The sequence below is a fragment of the Scyliorhinus canicula genome, chromosome 2, assembly GCF_902713615.1.
Source record: "Scyliorhinus canicula chromosome 2, sScyCan1.1, whole genome shotgun sequence".
Classification (NCBI taxonomy): domain Eukaryota; kingdom Metazoa; phylum Chordata; class Chondrichthyes; order Carcharhiniformes; family Scyliorhinidae; genus Scyliorhinus; species Scyliorhinus canicula.
Genome location: NC_052147.1, coordinates 134537254 through 134562914, shown reverse-complemented (window position 1 = coordinate 134562914; position 25661 = coordinate 134537254). Strand labels below are relative to the sequence as shown.

The following is a 25661-nucleotide window of genomic DNA, read 5'->3' as shown; positions in this document are numbered from 1 at the left end:
AGATGGTTGGGCCTAGGACACTACTCTGAGGAACTCCTATAGTGATGTCCTGGAGCTGAGATGATTGACCTCCAACCACCACAACCATCTTCCTTTGTGCCAGGTATGACTCCAACCAATGGAGAGATTTCCCCCTGATTCCCATTGACTCCAGTTTAGCTAGGGCTCCTTGATGCTGTACTCGGTCAAATGCTGCCTTGATGTCAAGGGCAGTCACTTTCACCTCTCTCCTGAGGTGCACGGGAACACAAGTAGACAGCACTGTGGCTTCACGGCGCCAGGGTCCCAGGTTCGATTTCCCGCGGAGTCTGCACGTTCTGCGTGGGTTTCATGCGGGTGCTCCGGTTTCCTCCCACAGTCCAAACAAGTGCAGGTTAGGTGGATTGGCCATGATAAATTGCCCTTCGTGACCAAAAAGGTTAGGAGGGGTTATTGGGTTACGGGGATCGGGGGAAGTGACGGCTTAAGGGGGGTCGGTGCAGACTCGATGGGCCAAATGGCCTCCTTCTGCACTGTATGTTCTGTGTTCTGGCATTCAGCTCTTTTGTCCATGTTTGAACCACGGCTGTACTGAGGTCAGGAGCTGAGTGACCCTGGGGGAACCCAAACTGAGCGTCTGTAAGCAGGTTATTGCTGAGTAAGTGCCGCTTGATAGCACTGCTGATGACTCTTTCTATCACTTTGCTGATGATGGAGAGTAGACTGATTGGCTGGGTTGGATTTTTCCTGTTTCTTGCGTACAGGAATCACCTGGGCAATGTTCCACGTTGCCGGGTAGATGCTAGTGTTGTAGCTGTACTGGAACAGCTTGGCTAGGGGTGCAGCAAGTCCTGTACGCAAGAAACAGGACAAATCCAACCCAGCCAATCAGTCTACTCTCCATCATCAGCAAGTTCTGGAGCACAAGTCTTCAGTACTATTGCAGGGATATTGTCAGGCCCATAGCCTTTGTACTATCCTGTGCTTTCAGCTGTTACTGGATATCACATGGAGTGAATCGTATTGGCTGAAGAATGACATCTGTGATGCTAGGGACCTCCAGAGGAAACCGAGGTGGATCATCCAACTTCTGGCTGAAGATTGTTGCGAATGCCTCAGCCTTGTCTTTTGCACATATGTGCTGGGCTCCTCCTTTGTTGAGGATAGGGGTATTTGTGCAGCCTCCCCTTCCAGTGAGTTGCTTAATTGTCCACCACCATTCACAGCTGGATGTGGCAGGGCTACAGAACTTAGATCTATCAGATCTACAGATCTGATGCGTTCGTTGTGCAATCGCTTAGCTCTGTCTATTACTTGCAGCTTATGCTGTTTGGCATACAAGTAGTCCTGTGTTATAGTTTCACCAGGTTGACACCTCATTTTTTGGTCTGCCTGATGTTGCTCCTGACATACTCTCCTGCACTCTACATGGAACCAGGGGTGATCCCTTGGCTTGATGGTAATGGTAGAGTGGGGGATATGCCAGGCCATTAGGTTGCAGATTGTGATGGAATACAGTTCTGCTGCTGCTGATGGCCCACAGCATCTCATGGATGCCCAGTCTAGAGTTGCTAGATCTGTTTGAAGTCTATCTACTTTGCACAGTGGCAGTGCCACACAACACAATGGAGGGTATCCTCAATGTGAAGACTGGACTTTGTCTCAAGGACTGTGCGGTGGTCACTTCCACCAGTACTGTCATGGACAGATGCATCTGCAGCAGGCAGATTGGTGAGAATGGGGTCAAGTATGTTTTTCCCTCTTGTTGGTTCCCTCACCACCTGCTGCAATTCCAGTCTAGCAGCTGAGTCCTTTAGGACCCGGCCAGCTCGAGCCACTCTTGGTGATGGACATTGAAGTCCCTCATCCAAAACATATTCAGTGCCCTTGCCACCCTCAGTGCTTCCTTCACGCGGTGTCCAACATGGAGGAGTACAGATTTCATCAGCTGATGATGGCTGGTACGTGGTAATCAACAGGAGGTTTCCTTGTCCATGTTTAACGTGAAGCATTGTGGACCAGAGTTAATGTTGACGACTCCCAGGTCAACTCCCTCCTGACTGTATACCACTGTGCAGCCACCTCTGCCGGTGAGACAGGACATACCCAGGAATGATGATAGTGGTCTGTAAGTTATGATTCTGTGAGTATGACAATGTCAGGCTGTTGCTTAGTTAGTCTGTGAGACAGCTCTCCCAACTTTGGCATAAGCCCCCAGATGTTAGTATGGAGGCCTTTGCAGGGTCGACAGGGCTGGGTTTGCCATTGTTGTTTCTGGTGCCAGGTTTGATGCTGGATGGCCCTTCTGGTTTCATTCCTTTTTTGTGTTTTCGTAGTAGTTCAATACAACTGAGTGGCTTGCTGGGCCTCATTGCTGTGGGTCTGGAGTCACATGTGAGCCAGACCAGGTAAGGATGGAAGATTTCCTTCCCTGAAGGACATTAGTTTGCGGGAGCCATTGCTTCTTCCGCGTACCCTGCTGACAGTGGCATTAGAGGCAGATTGTTGACTGTGGTGTCCTGTTGGCATAATTGGCCTTGACAGTCATTGTCTGGCTGGCGGGGCTTGAGCAGACTCCGCCTTAGAGGGTGCACTCAGCGACATGGCCGGGCATTTCTCAGGTTGACTCGTGGAGAGAAAGAGAAGCTGCTGCCCTCATCCGGGGCTCCATGGGAGGAACCCGCAGAGACTACAGCCAGCATGTCCGCCATTGTGAGGTGTGTCGTAACTACTGAAGGATGGGTACCCATCTGAGATACTGGGTTCTGCATCCTTCTCCATCACTGGTAGTGACCTCCTGAGATCAGTGTATGTTTGAGAGCCTGCAGGTCCGAACACAACCCCAGGAACCCCTCACTCTGTTTCTGGAGTTGCCTCTCCATGAGAGTCACCATTCTCTCAATGGATGAGGCTGTGCACTTGTAGCTCGGGTCAATACAGCACTAACATTGCACAGGGACTCCTACTTGAAAGAGACCAGGACACGCAGGCCCTCAGGGATCTCCGCCAGATCCCTTCGCCCATCCAGCTGGATATCCAGTATTTGTCGCCTAATAGACAAGTCCAGAGAGTTATAATCTTCCTCGGACTCAGCATGGTCCTTGTCTCCAGCATCCTCCAACTGCCAGCACTCTGGGCACTCCCTGCCTCCAGCATCTGCTCCAGTGAGTGCCCTCACTACTTTGCACGACGAATTGAGCTGACGTGCTTTTGCCCACCGACATGTTAGTATCTGCACTGGTATTTGGTGCTGAGAGAAGGTGTGTCACGTGCGGGTGCATCATCCATTGGCACCTGCTCCGGTGTTGCTGGAGGGTCACGGTGGATGGCTCATCTGCGGGATAAAAAAATTAATCAGAACTATTAGTCGTGGTAGGAGGGTTAGGGTAGCAAAGTGATTGGCACTGTTGCTTCACAGCTCCAGAGTCCCAGGTTCGATTCCCGGCTTGGGTCACTGTCTGTGCGGAGTCTGCACGTTCTCCCCGTGTCTGCGTGGGTTTCCCCCGGGTGCTCCGGTTTCCTCCCACAATCCAAAGATGTGCAGGTTAGGTGGATTGGCCATGATAAATTGCCCTTAATGTCGAAAAAGGTTTGGTGGGGTTACTGGGTTGCGGGGTTAGGGTGGAGGTGTGGTCTTAAGTAGGGTGCCCTTTCCAAGGGACGGTGCAGACTCGATGGGCCGACTGGCCTCCTTCTGCACTGTAAATTCTGCGATTCGATAATATCGCACACAGTCAATGTCGATGATATCTGGCCCAGTGCAGGTGGTATCAGTGGCATCACGGTGGCTCAGTGGCTGGTTCACCACTGAAGTCATTATGAGGAATGAGACGCCCATACATTCTTTTCACTTTCCTCCTGTCTCACTTCAGCCCAACTCAGAAGCACCACTGCTGCTGCCTGAGTCACAGTTGACATGCAGGAGGTGAACTTAAGGTAAGGCATTGTCGAGTAATCGATGCCCACAAAAGGTATGTGTCACCAAGTTTGAGTTGGTGCCATCTGGAGCTGAGGGGGAGAAAATTGGAGCAGGGGAAATAAAAAATAAAATTAGAAAAACAACTTATCTTGGCTAATAATGCAGAGCTGTAGCTAAAACTCAGCAGGCAGTAATGACTGGGTGTAATCAGCCTCACAGTGCTACCTTCACAATCTCAGTGAAAAGGCCTGGAAAGTGACTATAATTGACATTTTATGATTGAGTTTTTTTTACCAGCATAAATGTCTCTGAAGCTTCAAAGTGATTTGTTTCCCTGCAGTGGCTCCTGTTCTGATTGCTGTATCATTACTTCTTTTATTTCCTCTTTTAATACAAATAATCGGAGTGCTAATAATGTTGCTTCTGTCGTCTCGAAGAGCTGTTTGTTAAAATCAAGCACAGTCCATTTGCTCAAACAGAAGTGAAATGCAGCGTTTACTGTTCACAGACACACCATTTTTTGTTGTTATGAAGCTTTCAAATGGTTCCCCTTTTCCAAATTGCTTTTAAATCCCCTGCTCTTGTCCTCGGCACATGGAAGAGATCAAACAATAGCATTTTCACCTGTATCTGGAGAATAGCAGATGAAAAGAATGATCTGTCAATTCTCTGCAAGCCCTGAATTTGATCAGCTCATTTAAAATAAGCAGTTCGACAATATAGTACCAGCAACCAACAGCAAAAGCTTCAAGCTAAGCTCCATCTAATTTAGTGTCGTTTAGGAATTTCAGGGTAGAATAGGTTACGGTGAAATGCCTCCAAATTGAACAAGCCGCAAGTCCCTTCAGGCCTGATAGAAACCATGGCTGTTGTCAATTAGAGTCACCAGGCCTGCCCATGTAAATTCCCATGGGTGAAACATATCTTTAATACAACACTGGCTGATGTGTGTACTTTCTCCAGTGAACTGAGACACGGGTGGTTGTGAATGAGTCAGAAGCAGTCACAAAGTGATTTCAAATGATAACATGTAAGAGAAGGATGAATTTCCCATTAAGAAGAAAGAAGGACTTCTATCTTTATTGAACCTTTCAAGGTCTCAGGACCGGTCCAAGCATTTTACAACTTGTTGAGAATTTTTTCAAGAGATATTCACTGTTGCCAACTTCTGCACAGCAAGCTCCCACAAACAGCATTGCTAATGTTCAGCCAATCTGTCTTCAGTTGAAGAGAAAATATTGGTATGGACATCAGGGAATACTCCCCTTTTCTTCAAAATGTGTGATATATAGGACCTTTTGCTTTCACGTGAGAGGCAATGGAGCCTCGTTTTAGGGGCAGCACTGAGGCACAGTGGTTAGCATTGTTGCCTCACGGCACCAGGGACCCGGGTTCGATTCTGTGTAGGTGACTTGGGTGACTGTGTAGAGTTTGCACGAACTCCCTGTGTCTGCAAAGGTTTCCGCCAGGTGTTCCGGTTTCCTCCCACAGTCCAAAGATGTGCATGTTAGGTGGATTAGCCATGATCAGTGCGCTGTTATGTGGATAGGGTGGGGGAGTGTGCCTAGGTGGGATGCTATTTTGGAGAGTTGGTGCAGACTCAATGAGCTGAATGGCCTCCTCCTGTACTGTCGAGATTCTTACGGGTTCTATTGTGTGATAACCCTCACGAGGAACACGGAGGATCACTGATTGATGTCCCCACGGACTTTGTCGAATTTGAGTTTCCATGGTGAACGGCGAAGGCCCACCCAGCTAGGGTATGTTAGCGGGTCCTTCAAATGTGGTTCCTAGATCTGGATCCACAACTCCCAATAGCCCTGGGCGGGGTCGTTTGTTTTGTTCCCCACGGTAGCGACTTCATTTTCAGTTTAAAATAAACTAGTTTGGCCTTTCACTCCACACCTCCTGGAATTATTACATTGGTGACGAAGATCAAGCATGGGATTCTGAGTAGCTTTATCGAGTCTCCTCGACAAAACTTCTGGTAAGAAACAAAGCAAAATAGAAAACACCAGAAATGCCCTTCTTTGGGAAGCTCGAGCCTTATTATGCAGATGCGGAGGACTATCCCCAGTATGCCGAACGCATGCACTACGTCTTCCTCGCCAACGGCATAGAAGGAGATGGACAGACATAAGATGATCCTTTCGGTAGCATGCGAGGCCCCAACATTCAACATTAAGAGTTTAACTTATCCTGCAACCCCTGACACTAAAACGTTCAACAAGCTTGTGGATCTAATAAAGAGCCATTACTACTCAAAACCATCTGTAATCCTCCAGCATTACCAATGCAACATGGCTGGGAGGATCCTTTGGGAACCCATTTCAATTCCTGGCAAGATTAAGGAAGATGGCCGAACACTGCGCGTTTGGCCCATCCTTGTCCAAGATTTTACATGACCAGCTCGATTGTGTGGGATCAATAATGTTGTGATACAAAAATAAAGACCTCAAAAATGGCTGGAGAATTAGCAAAATCTTTGGAGAACTCTGTGAAAGGGGCCGAGGAACTCCAAGGGATGATGGACAACAGGATTTTCAGCCGGGGGGGGGGGGGGGGGGGGGGGGGTGGAGGAGGAGGGCACTCATAAAGAAAACCTATGCTTCCACAGGAGTGCAGTAAACAACTTCCTGGCAGACTCAAACTCATCGGCTGACCTCGATGACCCGTCTTCTCAAGATGGTGACGACCTTCTGCTATTGGTCTTCATGTGACCAGATGGGCCGATACCCAACCGTTGGGCAGATGAGGTAGTGGAATCTGGAGTGTGCGGTTCTATTCCTTTTCTTTCCTTCTCTGCTGCTGCCCTGTCTCATTAAGACATTTGGACTCAAGGCATGATGCTGCTTGATGGGATAGTTGTTGCCATTTTGAATGATTAGTACCAAGCTCCTCAAAGTAACCGCAGTAACAAATACAGCAGTAATATGGTTAAAGTGTAGAAAACCAATGCTTGATTAGCACTCAAACCCTTCATTATGCCACACACTCAAAGCATTTATTTTCAATTTTGCACTCATGATTGCAGGCAAAACATATCACGATTCAGAAATGCAAGTTCACAAATGTTTCCACTTCTAGGCTTAATAACCACTTCAAAGCAATCAGGAAATAGTTTGGCCACCTCTAAAATATAATATCAATTTACAACAAGGGTTGATGGTATGTAGAGAATTGGCATCCAAGAGTTAATCAGTTGAGATACAGTCAGAAAGACCAAATGTTGGGTGAGGGGCTATACTGAGTGACAATGTGAGGGACCTGGATTATCACTAGTCGAGGTACAGTCAGTAATGTAGGCCTCTGATTAGTGAGGTGGGTTATTGAGTTATTGAGTCAAGATAGTGAGTAATGTAGCTAAGTGGCCAGGTTGGGTTATTGAGATACAGTCAGTAATGTAGGGCTCTGGGGGGGGGGGGGGGGGGGGGGGGGTTATTGAGTCAAGATACAGTCAGTAATACAAAGAATAAGAAACAGTACAGCACAGGAACAGGCCCTTTGTCCCTCCAAGCCTACGCCGATCACGTGTCCTGTCTAGACCAACCGCCTATATCCTTCTATACCTCATCTGTTCATGTTCTTATCCAGATAAGTCTTAAAGGTCGCTAACATATCTGCCCCAACCACCTCACTTGGCAGTGCATTCCAGGCCACCACCACCCTCTGTGTAAAAAACTTACCCCGCAGATCTCCACGAAACCTGTCCTCTCTCACCTTGAATTTGTACCCCCTTGTAATTTTCAATTCCGCCCTGGGAAAAAGCCTCCAACTGTTCACCCTATCTGTACCCCTAATAATTTTATAAACTTCTATCAGGTCGCCCCTCAGCCTCCGTCTCTCTAGGGAGAACAATCCCAGTTTATTCAATCTCTCCTCACAGCTAATACCCTCCATACCAGGCAACATCCCGGTAAACCTTTTCTGTACCCTCTCCAAAGCCTCCACCTCCTTTTGGTAGAGCGGTGACTAGAATTGGACACGGCATTCCAAGTGTGGCCTGACCAACGTTCTACATAACTGTAACATAATTTTCGAGCTTTTATACTCGATACCCCGTTCTATGAAGGCAAGCATGCCATGTGCTTTCTTTACCACCATTTCCACCTGTGCTGCCACTTTTAAGGATCTGTGGACCTGCATGCCCAGATCTCTCTGTGTCTCTATGCTCCTGATGGTTCTGCCATTTATTTTATAGCTCCTACCTACCTGAATTGGATCTACCGAAATGCATCACCTCGCATTTGTCCAGGTTAAATTCCATCTGCATTTCCTCTGCCCAATTTTGCAGCCTATCAATACCCTGTTGTACTCTCTGACAATCTTCATCGCTTTCCGCAACTCCTCCAATACACAGAACATAGAACATACAGTGCAGAAGGAGGCCATTCGGCCCATCGAGTCTGCACCGACCCACTTAAGCCCTCACTTCCACCCTATCCCCGTAACTCAATAAAACCTCCTAACCATTTTTTTGCACACCAAGGACAATTTAGCATGGCCAAGCCACCGAGCCTGCACGTCTTTGGACTGTGGGAGGAAACCGGAGCACCCGGAGGACACCCACGCAGACACGGGGAGAACGTGCAGACTCCGCACAGACAGTGACCCAGCGAGGAGTCGAACCTGGACCCTGGCGCTGTGAAGCCACAGTGCTATCCACTTGTGCTACCATGCTGTCCAATCTTAGTATCATCCGCAAGCTTTTTTTTGGTTAAATTTAGAGCACCCAATTATTTTTAGTTTCAATTAAGGGGCAATTTAGCGTGGCCAATCCGCCTAACCTGCAAACCTTTGGGCTGTGGGGGTGAAACACACGCAGACATGGGAGAATGTGCAAACTCCTCACGGACAGTGACTCAGGGCCAGGATTCAAACCCGGGTCCTCAGCGCCGTAGTCCCAGTGCTAACCACTGCGCCAAATGCCACCCTGGTATCATCTGCAAACTTGCATTTATATAAATTATAAAGAGCAGAGGTCCAATACTGATCCCTGCGAAACACCACTAGTTACAGACCTCCATTCAGAAAAACACCCTTCCACTGCCACCCTCTGTCTTCTGTGTAGGGCACGGGGGGGAGGGGGAGATATTGAGCCGAGGTACAGTCAGTAAATGTAGGGCACCGGGGGTGGGGGGGGGGGGGGGGGTGCGCGGTTATGGATTCGAGATAGTCAGTAATCTAGGGTACTGGGGGAATTTTTCAGTCAAGATATAGTCAGTAATGTAGGGCACGGGGGAGGGCTATTGAGTCGAGATACAATCAGTAATGTAGGGCACTGGGTGAATTATTGAGTCGACATACAGTCAGTAATGTAGGGCACTGGGTGAATTATTGAGTCGAGATACAGCCAGTAATGTAGGGCACGGGGAGGGTTATTGAGTCGAGATACAGTCAGTAATGTAGGACACTGGGGGGGTTATTGAGTCGTTATACAGTCAGTATTGTAGGGCACTGGCTGGGTTATTGAGCCGAGATACAGTCAGTAATGTTGGGCACTGAGGGGTTATTGAGCCGTTATACAGTCAGTATTGTAGGGCACTGGCTGGGTTATTGAGCCGTTATACAGTCAGTATTGTAGGGCACTGGCTGGGTTATTGAGCCGTTATACAGTCAGTATTGTAGGGCACTGGCTGGGTTATTGAGCCGTTATACAGTCAGTATTGTAGGGCACTGGTTGGGTTATTGAGCCGTTATACAGTCAGTATTGTAGGGCACTGGCTGGGTTATTGAGCCGTTATACAGTCAGTAATGTAGGGCACTGGCTGGGTTATTGAGCCGAGATACAGTCAGTAATGTAGGGCACTGGCTGGGTTATTGAGCCGAGATACAGTCAGTAATGTTGGGCACTGGGGGGTTATTGAGTCGTTATACAGTCAGTATTGTAGGGCACTGGCTGGGTTATTGAGCCGAGATACAGTCAGTAATGTAGGGCACTGGCTGGGTTATTGAGCCGAGATACAGTCAGTAATGTTGGGCACTGGGGGGTTATTGAGTCGTTATACAGTCAGTATTGTAGGGCACTGGCTGGGTTATTGAGCCGTTATACAGTCAGTAATGTAGGGCACTGAGAGGGTTATTGAGCCGTTATACAGTCAGTAATGTAGGGCACTGAGAGGGTTATTGAGCCGTTATACAGTCAGTATTGTAGGGCACTGAGAGGGTTATTGAGCCGTTATACAGTCAGTATTGTAGGGCACTGGCTGGGTTATTGAGCCGTTATACAGTCAGTAATGTAGGGCACTGGCTGGGTTATTGAGCCGAGATACAGTCAGTAATGTTGGGCACTGGGGGGTTATTGAGTCGTTATACAGTCAGTAATGTAGGGCACTGAGAGGGTTATTGAGCCGTTATACAGTCAGTATTGTAGGGCACTGGGGGGTTATTGAGCCGTTATACAGTCAGTATTGTAGGGCACTGGCTGGGTTATTGAGTCGTTATACAGTCAGTATTGTAGGGCACTGGCTGGGTTATTGAGTCGTTATACAGTCAGTATTGTAGGGCACTGGCTGGGTTATTGAGTCGTTATACAGTCAGTATTGTAGGGCACTGGCTGGGTTATTGAGCCGAGATACAGTCAGTAATGTAGGGCACTGGGAGGGGTTATTGAGCCATTATACAGTCAGTATTGTAGGGCACTGAGAGGGTTATTGAGCCGTCATACAGTCAGTAATGTAGGGCACTGGCTGGGTTATTGAGCCGAGATACAGTCAGTAATGTTGGGCACTGGCTGGGTTATTGAGCCGAGATACAGTCAGTAATGTAGGGCACTGGCTGGGTTATTGAGTCGTTATACAGTCAGTATTGTAGGGCACTGGCTGGGTTATTGAGCCGAGATACAGCCAGTAATGTTGGGCACTGGGGGGTTATTGAGTCGTTATACAGTCAGTATTGTAGGGCACTGGCTGGGTTATTGAGCCGTTATACAGTCAGTAATGTAGGGCACTGAGAGGGTTATTGAGCCGTTATACAGTCAGTAATGTAGGGCACTGAGAGGGTTATTGAGCCGTTATACAGTCAGTATTGTAGGGCACTGAGAGGGTTATTGAGCCGTTATACAGTCAGTATTGTAGGGCACTGGCTGGGTTATTGAGCCGTTATACAGTCAGTAATGTAGGGCACTGGCTGGGTTATTGAGCCGAGATACAGTCAGTAATGTTGGGCACTGGGGGGTTATTGAGTCGTTATACAGTCAGTAATGTAGGGCACTGAGAGGGTTATTGAGCCGTTATACAGTCAGTATTGTAGGGCACTGGGGGGTTATTGAGCCGTTATACAGTCAGTATTGTAGGGCACTGGCTGGGTTATTGAGTCGTTATACAGTCAGTATTGTAGGGCACTGGCTGGGTTATTGAGTCGTTATACAGTCAGTATTGTAGGGCACTGGCTGGGTTATTGAGTCGTTATACAGTCAGTATTGTAGGGCACTGGCTGGGTTATTGAGCCGAGATACAGTCAGTAATGTAGGGCACTGGGAGGGGTTATTGAGCCATTATACAGTCAGTATTGTAGGGCACTGAGAGGGTTATTGAGCCGTCATACAGTCAGTAATGTAGGGCACTGGCTGGGTTATTGAGCCGAGATACAGTCAGTAATGTTGGGCACTGGCTGGGTTATTGAGCCGAGATACAGTCAGTAATGTAGGGCACTGGCTGGGTTATTGAGTCGTTATACAGTCAGTATTGTAGGGCACTGGCTGGGTTATTGAGCCGAGATACAGCCAGTAATGTTGGGCACTGGCTGGGTTATTGAGCCGTTATACAGTCAGTATTGTAGGGCACTGGCTGGGTTATTGAGTCGTTATACAGTCAGTATTGTAGGGCACTGGCTGGGTTATTGAGCCGAGATACAGCCAGTAATGTAGGGCACTGGCTGGGTTATTGAGCCGAGATACAGTCAGTATTGTAGGGCACTGAGAGGGTTATTGAGACGAGATACAGTCAGTATTGTAGGGCACTGGCTGGGTTATTGAGCCGAGATACAGTCAGTATTGTAGGGCACTGAGAGGGTTATTGAGCCGTTATACAGTCAGTATTGTAGGGCACTGGGAGGGGTTATTGAGTCGAGATACAGTCATTATTGTAGGGCACTGGCTGGGTTATTGAGCCGAGATACAGTCAGTATTGAAGGGTACTGTGCGGTTGTTATTGAGTCGGATGCAGTCAGTAACATAGACCACTGGGGGAAGATAGTTAATGAGTGTAAATGTGAGAGGGCTGGATTATTACTAGTCGAGATACAGTCAGTTTGTGGGAGGCAGTGGCGTAGTGGTATTGTTTCTGGACTGGTAATCAGAGACCTGGGGCGGGATTCTCCCCTGCCCGACAGGGCGGGGGGTCCCGGCGTAGCGGAGTGGCACCAACCAGTCCGGCGTCGGGCCTCCCCAAAGGTGCGGAATTCTCCGCACCTTTAGGGGCTAGGCCCGTGCAGGAGTGGCTGGCACCACGCCGACTGGCGCCAAAACTGGCACCAACGGCCTTTAACGCCCGACGCCAGGGCTGGCCGAAAGCCCTTCGCCGGTTCGGGCATGCGCCGGTGGTGACGTCAGCGGCAGCTGCCGCTGACGTCACTACCGGCGCATGCGCACTGGGGGATTCTCTTCCGCCTCTGCCTTGTGTAGGCCGTGGCGGCGGCGGAAGAGAAAGAGTGTCCCCACGGCACTGGCCCGCCCGCCGATCGGTGGACCCCGATCGCGGGCCTGGCCACCGTGGAGGCACCCCCCGGGGTCCAATCGCCCCGCGGCCCCCCCAGGACCCTGGGGGCCCGCTCGCGCCGCCGATCCCGCTGCCACCAGAGGTGTTTCAAACCTCGGCGGCGGGAGAGGCCACCCAGCGGCGGGACTTCGGCCCATCGCGGGCCGGAGAATCGCCGCAGGGGGCTCTCCGCTCGCCGTGGCGCGATTCCTGCCCCCGCCAATTCCCAGGTGGTGAAGAATTTCTGCGGGATTTTCGGCAGCCCCGGGCGAGGGTCAGAGAATTTTGCCCCTGGGCTGGGATTCTCCGAGCCCGCGTCGAGCCGGAAAATTGCCGTTGATGCCGAAAATTCCTGCCATGCCGCTCCGACGCCGGGATGCGATTCTCCCATGACTGGAGAATCGGCGGCAATTGCGCATGTGCGGTCGACGCGGCGGCGGTCGGGAGCCGTTGAAAGAGGCCCCCCCGGCAATTCTCCGCAATCGATCGGCCGAGACCCGCCGGCGTGGTTCACGCATGGTACCACCCGGCGGGAACACGGCTGCAGTGGCCATCCTGGTGGGGGGGGATCAGACTGTGGGCGTGCTTCCACTACGGCCAGGCCCATGATCGGGGGCTACCGATCAGCAGGTGTGCGAGATCTGGGGGGGTCCTACCTTCTTCCGCACGGGCCCGCTGTGTAGCCTCGCCATGTTGCACGGTACCGGCATGGAAGCGGCCACCACGCACATATGCCGGCGTGGAATTAGCCACCAGGCGCATGCGCGGACCCACACCGGCAGTGCAGGGCCGCGTATAGGCAGCCGGAGCTGCGTGGAGCACTCCGGCGCCGTGCTGGCCCTCTGTGGACCACTGAATCACTGGGCCAAGATGCCCGTTGACGTCGGCATGAAACACTCCAGTGTTTACGCTGGCGTCAACACTTAGCCGCGATTTTGGAGAATCCCAGCCTTAGACTCATGCTCGGCGAAATTTGAATTCTATTTCAGAAAATCTGGAATTGAAAGCCTAAAGATGGCCTTGAAACCATTGCCGATTGTCGTAAAAACCCACCTGGTTCACTAATGTCCGTTAGGGAAGGTAATCTGTTATTCTCACCTGGTCTGGCCACATGTGACTCCAGATCCACAAGAATGTGGCTGACTCTTAAATGCCCTCGGGGATGGGCAATAAATCCTAGCCCAATAAATCCTAGCCCAACCAGTGATGCCCACATCCCATGATCCCATGAACAAATTTTTTAAAACTGTAGGACGGTGGGGGGGGGGGATTTAATTGTTACAACTATCCAACAATATTGATTTGCATCTTTACCCTTGTAAAACGTACCAAGGCCTCACAGGAGATTCAGCAAAAAAAATCTGAAACGAAGCCACAAGAGGAGATATTAGGGCTGATAACTAAAAGCTTGGTCAAAGAGATAGGTTTAAGGAGGAAAGAGAAGAAGAGTGGAAAGATATGGGGATGAATTCCAGACCTTCGGTAGCCCAAGACACATCCACCAATGGTGGAATGATTAATGTCGAGAGGCTATCAGGACACATTCCAGACCCCAACATTTGTTAGGTGTTGCTCGTTGTGTTCTCTCTTTTATTGGCTCTGTTTATGGCGGTTAATATGGTCGCCTTCCTTAACTCTAATTACGTTTGCTCAAGAGTCGCCAGGTATCTTTCGATACCGCCACAAGGTTCAAAACCCAATCCTGATCAAAGACTCGATACACCAGTTCGTAAGTTCGAAATCAATGCTCATTTATTTACACACACAGTCAAATATACTCATGCACAAAACTCTATCAACTAAACTATCACTACTACTAAAGCCTATACTTAGCTTCGGGTGCCCACTCAGTCAGAGGAACAATGGCCGTTGTCCAGTTCTGAGGCTGCTGGGGTGGAGCTGGTACAGAATAGTAGCTAGGAGCGCCTGTCTCATAGCATGTGTTGACTTTGGACTTACTTGTTCTGTTGCAGCTGCTAGGCAGGTCTCTCCTCGCTGAGAGCCAAGGCCAAGAGAGCGATTCTCTCTTGGGGGCTTCTTCGTATACCCAAAGGGGCTTCGCGCGCTTTTAGGTGGGCCTTGAACTTGGTCCCAATTAATTGGACCGTATCTTGATCATCGGTATCGATTTCCTCCAATAAAGGGGTGGGTGCCCTGATTGCTGGGCGGGCCCTAGGTGGCCGTTGGCCTGCTTTGTTCTAGTCTCCTCTGGTGCCGGGGTTTCTGCTTTAGTATCGTTTACCTAAATGTTATTCTTTTGTCCCCGGAGATGACTCATTAGTGTGGTAATGGCTTTACAGTATCGGTCTTGTCTGGAAGCTACAGCTCCAATCAACAGACAAACCTTGCACCTGCTTGCTTTCTCAGCATTGTTCATTTTCCCTGCATTCTTTGCAAAGTGTCCATTTTGTAATCGGGATGTGGCCACCCCAGGTGGCTACATAGGATACCTGACGAGAATCCAATACAATTTTTAAAATAGTTTTGAACTGTGAAGAAAGGATAGTTCACCCAGGAGTGATGACTCTTACCAATCGATATATTTCATGTGAAAACAAACTTTAATTTAAGCACAGATTTAACCGCATTAACATAAAATAAATAGATTTACAATTATCAGTTAAATAGTTCTTAAAAATAAAAATTTGGTAACTTGCTATCTACACATGCCACTAATTCCAATTAAGCCACCCAGCACAGTTCAAATGCTACTTATAAACAAAGTTGACACACCAGGTGTGGACAGTCTTTGGTCGAGAGTTACTTTCAAGAGTAGATCCACTACATGTCTGCTCAAACTAACAGCACTTGGCAAAAACTGCAGTTCAACTTAAAATCCTATAACAATCTGCAAGATTAAAGGCAGACCTGAGTCTTCCATTAATCACCTACCCTCCAGGGAATTTCCAGCAATAAAAATATGATTATTTTTATTAGCCCTTTGGCTGTAACCAAGTGGTTGGAAACAATAATTACCTCGCCTTTTACGACTCTTTATTTGCAGCTTGAGCTGACTTACTGCCTGTACGTATTTTAAACCAGGGTTTTTAATAACATTCCTGCAAAACAATATGAAATATAATATACAATTTCTACATTCATCACAATGCCAGATTTAGAGCTACACAAGAAGTTTTGGAAAACCTGTGGTGATTGCAGAGCTCGGGAGAGGGATCTGAAAAGGTTGAGACTTTTCAAATTGAGGCAGTGCTCAACCATTGTCAATGTAGGGCATGATCAACAGACCTCAAAGATGGAAGGTAGAACTTAGGAGGCCTGCCAGGAGTGCTTTGGAGCAGTTATGTCCAGAGGTAACAAAGGCATGAGTGAGAATCTCAGAAGCATGTGAGCTAAAGCAGTCCGGCAATGTTAGAAATATGTTGGTCTTACTGATAGCATGGATATGTGGTCGGAAGCTCAACTCGAGGTCAGATATGACCCCAAGGTTGTGAACAATTTATTCAACCACAGACAATTGCCAATGAGAGGAAATAGAGTTGGAGTCTAGGGAATGGAATTGGTGACGGGGAACAGAGGTAGTGACTTTGCAATTTCCAATATTTCATTGGAAGAAAATTCTGCCTATACATTACCGGATGCCAAACAAACAATCTAATAATTTAGAGACAGTGGTGTGATCAAGGAAGGTGACGGTGGGATAGAGTTGGGTGTTGCAGGTTAAGTGTGGCTTGACTTCAGTGAATGTCACCAAGGGGCACAATGACGAGACAGAGTACAGGAATGAGAATCTGGTGACCTGGTGCGATGACAATAATCTCTCCCTCAATGTCAGCAAAATGAAGGAGATCGTCATCGACCTCAGGAAGCGTAGTGGAGAACATGCCCCTGTCTACACCAATGGGAACGAAGTAGGAAGGGTCGAGAGCTTCAAAGTTTTAGGTAGCCAGATCACCAACAAACTGTCCTGGTCCTCCCATGCCGACACTATAGTTAAGAAAGCCCACCAACGACTACACTTTCTCAGAAGACGAAGGAAATTTGGCATGTCAGCTACGACTCTCACCAACTTTTACAGATGCACCATAGAAAGCATTCTTTCTGGTTGTATCACAGCTTGGTATGGAGCCTGCTCTGCCCAAGACCGCAGGGAATTACAAAAGGCCGTGAATGTAGCCCAGTCCATCATGCAAACCAACCTCCCATCCATTGACTCTGTCTACAATTCCCACTGTCACGGAAAGGCAGCCAGCATAATTAAGGAACTCACGCACCCAGGACATACTCTCTAACACCTTCTTCCGTCAGGAAAAAGATACAAAAGTTTGAGGTCACGTACCAACCGACTCAAGAACAGCCTCTTCCCTACTGCCAGCAGACTTTTGAATGGACCTACCTCGTATTAAGTTGATCTTTTCTCTCCACCCTAGCTATAACTGTAACATTATATTCTGCAGCCTCTCCTTCATTCCCTATGTACGGTATGCACTGTTTGTACAGCATGCAAGAAACAGTCCTTTTCACTGTATACTAATACATGTAACAATAAATCAAATCCAAGGGGAAGAATGTAGATGAGAAATAGGAGGGTGAGGGACAAGGGTAAATCATCAGGGGACCCCAAAGCTAACAGTGCCGGAGAAAGAAAAGAAGAGTTTGCAAATGATTCCCAAGTGAAGACTGGAAAGGGAACGAAGGAAGCAGGTGACTGTAGTCCATGCAGCAGGACAGTGGTGGAGGGGCATTAGAGGAGGAGGGGCTGCCAACCATTTCAAAGAAACTGCCGCCAGGTTGAGAAAGATATAGAGGGGTAGTTGACCTTTGTCACAGTCGCATAGGTTGTCACTCGGAAAAGAATCATTTTGATACCAGGGCAGGATGATTTAGACAAGAGTTGGAAAAACAAGCAAAGGCTTGGGAGGTGACAAACTTCTCACAGCCTTTGGAGAAGAAAGGGATGTTGAAGATCGGGCAGCAATTTATAAGAATGGAAGGGCCGGGGTTTAGTTTCTTGAGGTGGGATGTGACAATGGCCATTTTGAAGGCAAGAGGGGCCATACACGAGGAGAGAGAACTGTTAACAATATCAATCATCATGGGAGTTGGGAAGGGGCACTGGGGGTCAGCAGTTTAGTTGGAATCAGCAAGTGGATCTCATGGACAAGTAAAGGCTGGGAGCTCCACGCTGTTTTTCTTGGAGATGAGGATAGAGGAGACAACAAGGTGTTATATAAATTAGATTTGCTGTTAGCTTTGTACAGGTATTAGTTTGTCCTTTTAAAATTGATGAACATTCATTTGAATGGTCGAAAGGGAATTTGTTACCATGATATGGGTACATTAAATACTCAGGGTGAACTTTACAATCAGAATACCCAACCTCCCACATTGACTGAAAGCTAGTTCAATATTCTGAGAATCGAAACAAAATCCACCTGTGACACAATTTCCTCATGGCTGCCCTTTTCCCTGTTTAAATTGCTGGAGCAGACTGATGAGAAATGACTGAAATGTTCAGGAGAAGGAAGCCGCGCCAAGCATAGCTTCCCCTATAGCACATGCACAGTTGCAATGTTGCTGGGCTGTCTTATTGGCAGCAGTTCCGACACAGCCTGAAATCCTCCATCTCTCGAGCGTTTCACAAATGTAATCATTGTCAAACTGAGTCTCTTATATTGAAGGGGCACGTCTTCACCACAGAGGGTACAAGCCAATTATCCCTGCAGATTGGCAGGATGATAATTACAGTGTTCCAAGGAAACAGCTCACACTGCATTCGGATGTAGTTCAATGTCTAATTTCCTACCGTATTTTAATGTGCGTTTTAATAAGGTCAGGGACTAAGATGGGTAATGTGACATTCCCCATATTTAAAACTTACACAAGTCATCTCTTTAAGTTTTATTTTACATTTTGTTAAAAAAAATTATGCAAATCTCCTGTCTTACACACGCTTCCTGTTCCTTACATCCTCCCAGTGTTGGGAGCACATTTAATCCGGCCATCACCCTGCCTGAAAGAAAGAAAGACTTGTATTTATAGAGCACCATTCATAACCTCAGGACATCCCAGGGCACTTTAGAGCCAATTAAATATTGTCACTACTGTTCTGTAGGCAATACAGCAGGCAATATACACAGTGTTGGGTCCTATAAACAATCACGCGATAATGACCAGGTTTTAGTGATGTGAGTTGAGGGATAAATACTAGCCAGGCCACTGGGGATAAGACTTTGCTGTTCTTTGAAATCGTGCCACAGAATCTGTTCATGTTTTATCCAAAAGACAACGGCCAGGATTTTCCTAACTTTCCCACTGGCAGGATGTTCCGATACACCCAGAGGTTCCAAACCTCTCCCCACACATGCGGTGGGTCCCCTGGCAGCGTGGCTGGCAAGCAACACAATTGACTGTTTCAGAAGGACCGGAAGAATCAAAAAATCAAAACTGTGGAACTTACTCCCTCTCTCACCTCCTTCTGAGGTTGAGTTTATAGCCCGTGAAGGCTTCAACTCATTCAAATGTGCCATAATTCCCTCCGTGCTGCTTTGTGGATCTGCGACGTAGAGGAGCAGATCATCTGCAGAGAGAAAGACTCTGTGCACTCTGTCTCCCCTCCGGATCCCCTTCCAATTCTTTGCCACTCTGAGTGCGATCGCTAGTGGCTCGATTGCCAGGCCGAACAGCAGCGGGGGCAGCGAGCATCCCTGCCTTGTGTCTCTGTGCAGGTGGAAGTTCTTAGAGCTGTTGGTGTTTTGTCCCCACGCTCACCATGGGAACGCTGTGCTGGAGTTTCACCCAGGCGGTGAACCTCGCTCCATGCCTGAACTGCTCCAGTACCTCTATAAGGTACTTCCATTTGATTCTGTCTAAACCCTTTCTGTGTCCATGGGGATAATTATTTCACGTTTTCTCTCATTGGAGTCATTATCACATTCAGCAGGAGCCTCATGTTGGGTGTTAGGTGTCTACCCTTAATAAAGTCCATCTGGTCTTCTGCAACCACCTCTGGTGTGCAGAGCTCCAGTTGCCTGGCTAGGATTTTGGCCAGCACTTCTGCATCTACATTGATCAGCGAGATGGGTCTGTAGGACCTGCATTCTGTTGGGTCTCTGTCCTTCTTGGGTACCAGTCATATTGAGGCTTGTGCTCGCGGAGGCAACAGGGTTCATCTCACCAGAGAGTTTGTGAACATTTCCCAAAGGTGTGGGGCCAGTGCCATCGCAAATTCTTTCTAGAAGTCGACCCGGAATCCATCAGGTCCAGACGCCTTCCCTGCTTGCATGAAGTTAGCTTGCCAGGAATCCGTCTGGTCCCGACGTCTTCCCCGCCTGCATGGAATTAATATTCCCTATGACTTCTCACAGTTCTATTGGTGCTTCCAATCCCCGCTTCTTGCTCTTCCCCACGACTGGAATGTCCAGTCCATCGAAGAACTGCTTCATCCTCAAGTCCCCTTGGAGAGGTTCGAAGGTGCACAGCCCCCGATAGAAGACGTTGAATGTGTCATTGTGCTTTTCTGGCTCGGCTACTAGTTTGTTTCTGCTGTCTCTAATCTGTGCTATTTCCCTTGTGGCTGCCTGCTTTCTCAGCTGGTGAGCCAGCAGGAGGCTGGCTTTGTCTCCGTGTTCGTACAGGGTTCCCTGTACCTGGCGGAGTTGGTGCATTGCTTTCCTCATAGAGGGCAGGTCAAAGTTAATTTGTAGCTTTTTCCTCTCCACCAGGAGCTCTACGGTCAGGGCCTCGGCGTATCGGCGGTTTACTTCCAGTATGGAATCGACTTGCCGTTGCCTAGCCACCCTCTCTTCCGTCTCTTCGTGCTTTGTAGGCAATAATTTCACCCCTGATCACAGCCTTCCGCACCACCCAATTTGTGGACGGTGAGACCTCCCCATTTCGGTGTTAGTAATATACTGATCTATGACGTGTCATATTTTTTCACAAAAAGCCTTGTCGGCAAGCAAGGCCGTGTCCAACCTCCAGGGGGGGGGGGGGGGGGGGGAGGCATTGGGCACGGCCCGTCTCCATCCTCACGTCCACGTAGTATGGAGCATGGTCGGTAATAGGTGGGGTTTTTTGACTGGGGCAGACACGGTGAGCTGAAGGGCCTTTTCTGCACTGTCTGAATCTGTGACTCTATACACATGGATATTTTGGTTCATGTCTTCTGGGTATGACAATATACAATCTGCATGGTTACTCGCACCATGCCAGTCTCTACTATCAATGGCATGGTGCTAGTGTATACTTTTATCCATATCATTTCAGTCTTTACTATACCAGTCCATATCATCATTTATGCCATTCCAGCCATGTATGCAAAGAAAACAGCAATTTGTCACTGCACACATCCCCCCCTCCTCTCCCAACTCATCTCAGTCACGATGAATTCACAAAAGAGAAACAATATAAAATCATGGAATGGCTACAGGACAGAAGGAGGCCATCCGGCCTGTCGTATCTGTGCAAACTCTGCGTGAGAGCTATTCAGCTTGTCCTGCTGCCTGTAGCCTTGCAGCTTGTTTCTGTTCTGATAATTGTAAAATTCACCTCAGAAAACCAAAGTTGAACCTGCCTCATGCACGCTTTCAGTCAGTGCATTGCAGATTCTAACCACTTGCTGCATAGTAAAGCACCTTAAATTGATGTCCTCTGGTTCTCGACCTTCTGCCAATGGGAGCAGTCTCTCCCTATCTACCTGGCTGCTCACGGCTTTGAACTCCTCTATCAAATCACTTCTCAACCTTCCCTTCCCTAAGGAGAACAGCCCCAACTTGTCAAATCTATCCATGCAGCTGAAGATTTATTGGTATGTGGGCACCGATAACAAGGCCAGCATTTGTTAGCCATCCCTAATTGCCCTTAAAATGAGTGGGCACTTAAATAGTCAACCACATTGCTTTGGAGCTGGAGTCACATATAGGCCAGACCAGGGAAGGATACAGATTTCCTTTCCTGGTGGATTTTCTTCACAACAATCAATGATAGTTTTCATGGTCGCAATGACTGAGGATAGCTTTCACTTCCAGATTTAGCTGGGCCTCTGGATTATTAGACCAGTGACAGTACCACTACACTGCCGTCCCCCACCATGATGTTTGATGCTTTGCCAAATCACATCATTGGCTATTGCCAACAGATTTAAATGCATAAGTGGTTGAAACACCTTTAAGTTTCTGTTCATTGGGCTACTGGCCCGAATTCTCAGCACACCCCACCCACAGGTTTCCCAGCAGCTTGGGGTGGCTTGAATGGGAAATCCCATTGACAAGCGGAGGGAGGATAGAATCCTACCGCCAGTGAACAGCATGCCACTGAGAAACACACGGCTGGAGGAGCGGAGAACCCAGCTCCATAACCTCAGAACTGTGCTGTGTGCTAAAGGTGGAACCCAGCCTGGAATAAGGAGGTGACATTACTGCCTTAGGAAAAGTCCATTTTAAAAATATCCAAAAAAGAAAAGCTGATGTACACAGTTTGGATTTATTTCATGTTCTATTTACACAACACCATTGGAAATACTTCTGCTGCACATATCATCTAAATATCCTGATGTTGGTCCTTTGATGGCACAGCCAGTTTCTTTCAGCTAGTAGCTGAGTCTTACAGATCAAAAAACTGGTTGATTGGATTCCTGATCTGTGTTCAGTAAACTGATCTCATCCAGGGAAGCAGGAGTGTGTTACAGTTGATCACAATAAAACAAATATCAGCAAGAGTTCCTCGATCACTGTCTAACAATAATCTTTGGTGAAAGTGTATATGCGTGGATCTTAGACTCAGCCATGAAGATCCAGTGATTGAATAAGCACTTTAGCAGAAGGCCAGCACGGTGATGCAGTGGTTAGCACTGCTGCCTCACGGCGCCGAGATCCCAGGTTCGATTCTGGCTCTGGATCACTGTCCATGTGGAGTTTGCACATTTTCCCCGTGTTTGCGTGGGTTTCACGCCCGCAACCCAGGGTAGGTGGATTGGTCACACTAAATTACCCCTTAAAAAAAGCACTTTCACAGACAGTAAGAGTGGCCACTTTGAGGAGGCACAGGAGGCGCCAACTCCCAACAACATATTCATGGAGTAGGAGGAGGAAGTGAGGCAATTGGCACAAAAATAGTGATCATTCGTAATGGCAAGGGGAACAATAATCTGTATTGATGGGAAAAGCTTCATTAGTGACATAAGCCATGTTGAAATGATTGTAAATGTGGTTGGGAACCAACTCATACCAGGCCTTGCCATAAACTCTTATGATTGACAAAATAGTTATGTGAATGAGGAACTGCCCCATATCTGAGGGGTTTATTGCAATAGATAGAGCACTATGGGATAAATAGACTGAGGAGGACCCATCTAGGGTCAGTACTTGAGGCCTTGAATTTGCTACTTTCAGCTGGTGCGTTTGAAAGTATTACAATTGACCAGTGTGTGTGTGCTTGTGACCATCAATGACACATGAGCGTGCATGTTTGTGAGTGCAGTTCCCAGTGTTTGCATACATGCTTGATTGTGTGTGTCTTTGTATGTGTGTGACTGTGCCTCTGCCTGTGTGGTTACATTTGTCTGTACATGTTGGAAATTAACAGAATTTGCCTTGCCTTCGCTGGTTGTATTCATGGCTGAAGATTGGTCAGGGTCATGAGGATGGGTCCTTGCCACACCATTCCACACCACAAGAAGAAGTGGAGGCAGAAAATTGGGAAGAAAAATCTGTGAGGAATATATTCACTATCATATATTAGTTGAACATGAGGTTTGGTAAATTTCAGATTCAAAACAGCTAAAATGGGTGTTGACAGCAATCCCTTACAGAGCAACTTAGCTGGTGTAACTGAAAGACCATTTGTTCATTTCATTAACTTAGTGAGTGCATTAAATTTCATAACCTTTGTTCCACTTTGCAGAGACATTGCATTTTTTTTTCTTTGATGTTCGTTTTCATTCATTGAATCCATTGTGCCATTCTTGTAACCACTCATATAATCATCATTCCATTCTTCCACCAGAGCCAGACAGGACACAGCCCTCCTCCCGCCTACACTCCCATGTCAGGAGTAAGTATTGAACATCCTGTACCAGATAAACTCAAGTCAATAAGAGGTGTTCGAAGAAACCATTCAGAATCAGTAAGAGATACTCTTTCTTTATTACTTGTAGGAACTATAGATGAGCCCATTGCACTGGGAACTGTCCCACAGAACGTGGGCTGTCCCTCACCATGAGCTTCACAATCATGCCTGCCGACCTGCCACATAAGGTGCTGAGTGGAGACGAAGCAAATTTCAATGAAGCAAACATTATTTAGGCGGTCGGTCATCTCACAGAGCTCTGAACAGCTGCTGTAGAGGGTTGCTGGAAGTTTCTAAAGGAGAAACCCCTGACCTCCTGCTCTATGCTGAAATAGTGCAGGGTACAGGGGTAGGGGTGAAAGGGAGGGGAGAATCTGTGGAACAGGGATGAAGTGTAGTTATCAAAATAAGAAGGAATATCCAAAAAATGTGTACTGCTGGGGTAATTGTAATTCACGTTCCTGATAATTCATTTTTAATTCAACTGGTTCTGAAGATAAATGGATTGAAAATAATTTGGAACCTAAAATTTTATTTTCTTAAATCATTGTTTCCTTATTTGCGTGCATAATCATTTGATGGAATGAAATATAAACAGTGTATTGATGTAAACAGGACTGAATAGTACTGAATGTGCTGCATAGTCTTAAGCAATGTTATACAGCACAGTGCAATATAGTATAGGGCAGTACAACATGATATAATACTACTAAGTGCAGTCCGGTACTGTAGAGTGCAGTATAGCTCAATACAGTACCTAAACCACACTGTACCTACCCTTGGAGTGTTTGATGGAACAGTGTAGAAGGACCTTTACATCAAACCGGTGCTGTACTGGATTTGGAAGTGCTTGGTGAGACATGAGATGTTGGATTCCCAGCTGCCTGTCTCTCAGCAGCGTGCCGTGCACTGGCGGCGGTATTCTCTCATCCCACCGCTTGTCAATGGGATTTCCCATTGAAGCCATCCCACACCGCCGGGAAACCCATGGGCTGCACTGCCTGCAGGAAAAGAGAATCCCAGTAGATTTCAAGTGCCCATCAACAACACGGATTTCACAAAAACAAGGACATTTGTGCTGGGAGACTAAAGAATTTTTTAAAATAAAAGGCATGATAACATCCTTTTTGACCTTTTTGTATCTTGTATAATCATTCTCCATCCCATTGCATGGGCCCATGAGGGGAAAGATTTGAGAAAAGCTTTGTGAAAAAATAGGGAGGGCATTCAAAGGAGAAGTCCTATAATCTTCACAAACAGAAATCTTTTAAGATGACAGACAAGTTGAGAACTCTGTTAAAAAAATCTTACAGGATCCTTGACTTCGAAGCATAGAGTACAAAATAATAATAATCATTATGAGTGTCACAAGTAGGTTTACATTAACATTGCAATGAAGTTACTGTGAAAATCCCCTAGACGCCACATTCCGGCGCCTGTTGAGGTAAACAGAGGGAGAATTCAGAATGTCGAATTCACCTCACAAGCATGTCTTTCGGGACTTGTGGAAGGTAACCGGAGCACCCGGATGAAACCCATGCAGACAAGAGGAGAATGTGTAGACTGCACAGACGGTGACCCAAGTCGGAAATCGAACCTGGGACCCTGGCGCAGTGAAGCAACAATGCTAATCACTGTGCTACCATGCCGCCCAAACCAAGGGAGGTCATAGTAAACCTTTGTAGACATTGCTTGAACCTCAACTGAAGTATGGACAAGATTTTAACTCCCTCAAATCCCATTACTTGCACAGATTTAAAATTGGGCCCTTTGTGTCTAATTCTGTGCCCCCCACTTCAGAAAGGATGGCAAGGCGCTGGGGATTGTTCACAAGGGATACACCAGAATATTACCAGGGATGAGAGAATTCAGTAATGTGTAAAAGCTGGGGAAACTGGACGATTCTCCTCCGAGCAGAGAAGCTTAAGGAGTGATTTATGGGGGTTTTGACAGAATTATAGCTACTTGTACCAGGAGATCTGCTGTCATGGTATGACAGATGGACAAGGCCAAACTGTTTCCACTGAGCAGGAAGATCAGTA

The 25661-nt window shown here is 47.5% G+C and overlaps 1 protein-coding gene across 1 annotated transcript in view; it reads left to right on the top strand.

Moving 5' to 3' along the window:
• The window catches only part of LOC119958521 (receptor tyrosine-protein kinase erbB-4-like), a 1233387-nt gene that overhangs the window by 1167913 nt on the left and 39813 nt on the right, over positions 1-25661 (top strand). Inside the window, exon 26 of the mRNA XM_038787050.1 lies at positions 23557-23604. Coding sequence (XP_038642978.1) covers positions 23557-23604 — 48 coding nt within the window. The remainder of the gene's footprint in view (positions 1-23556; positions 23605-25661) is intronic.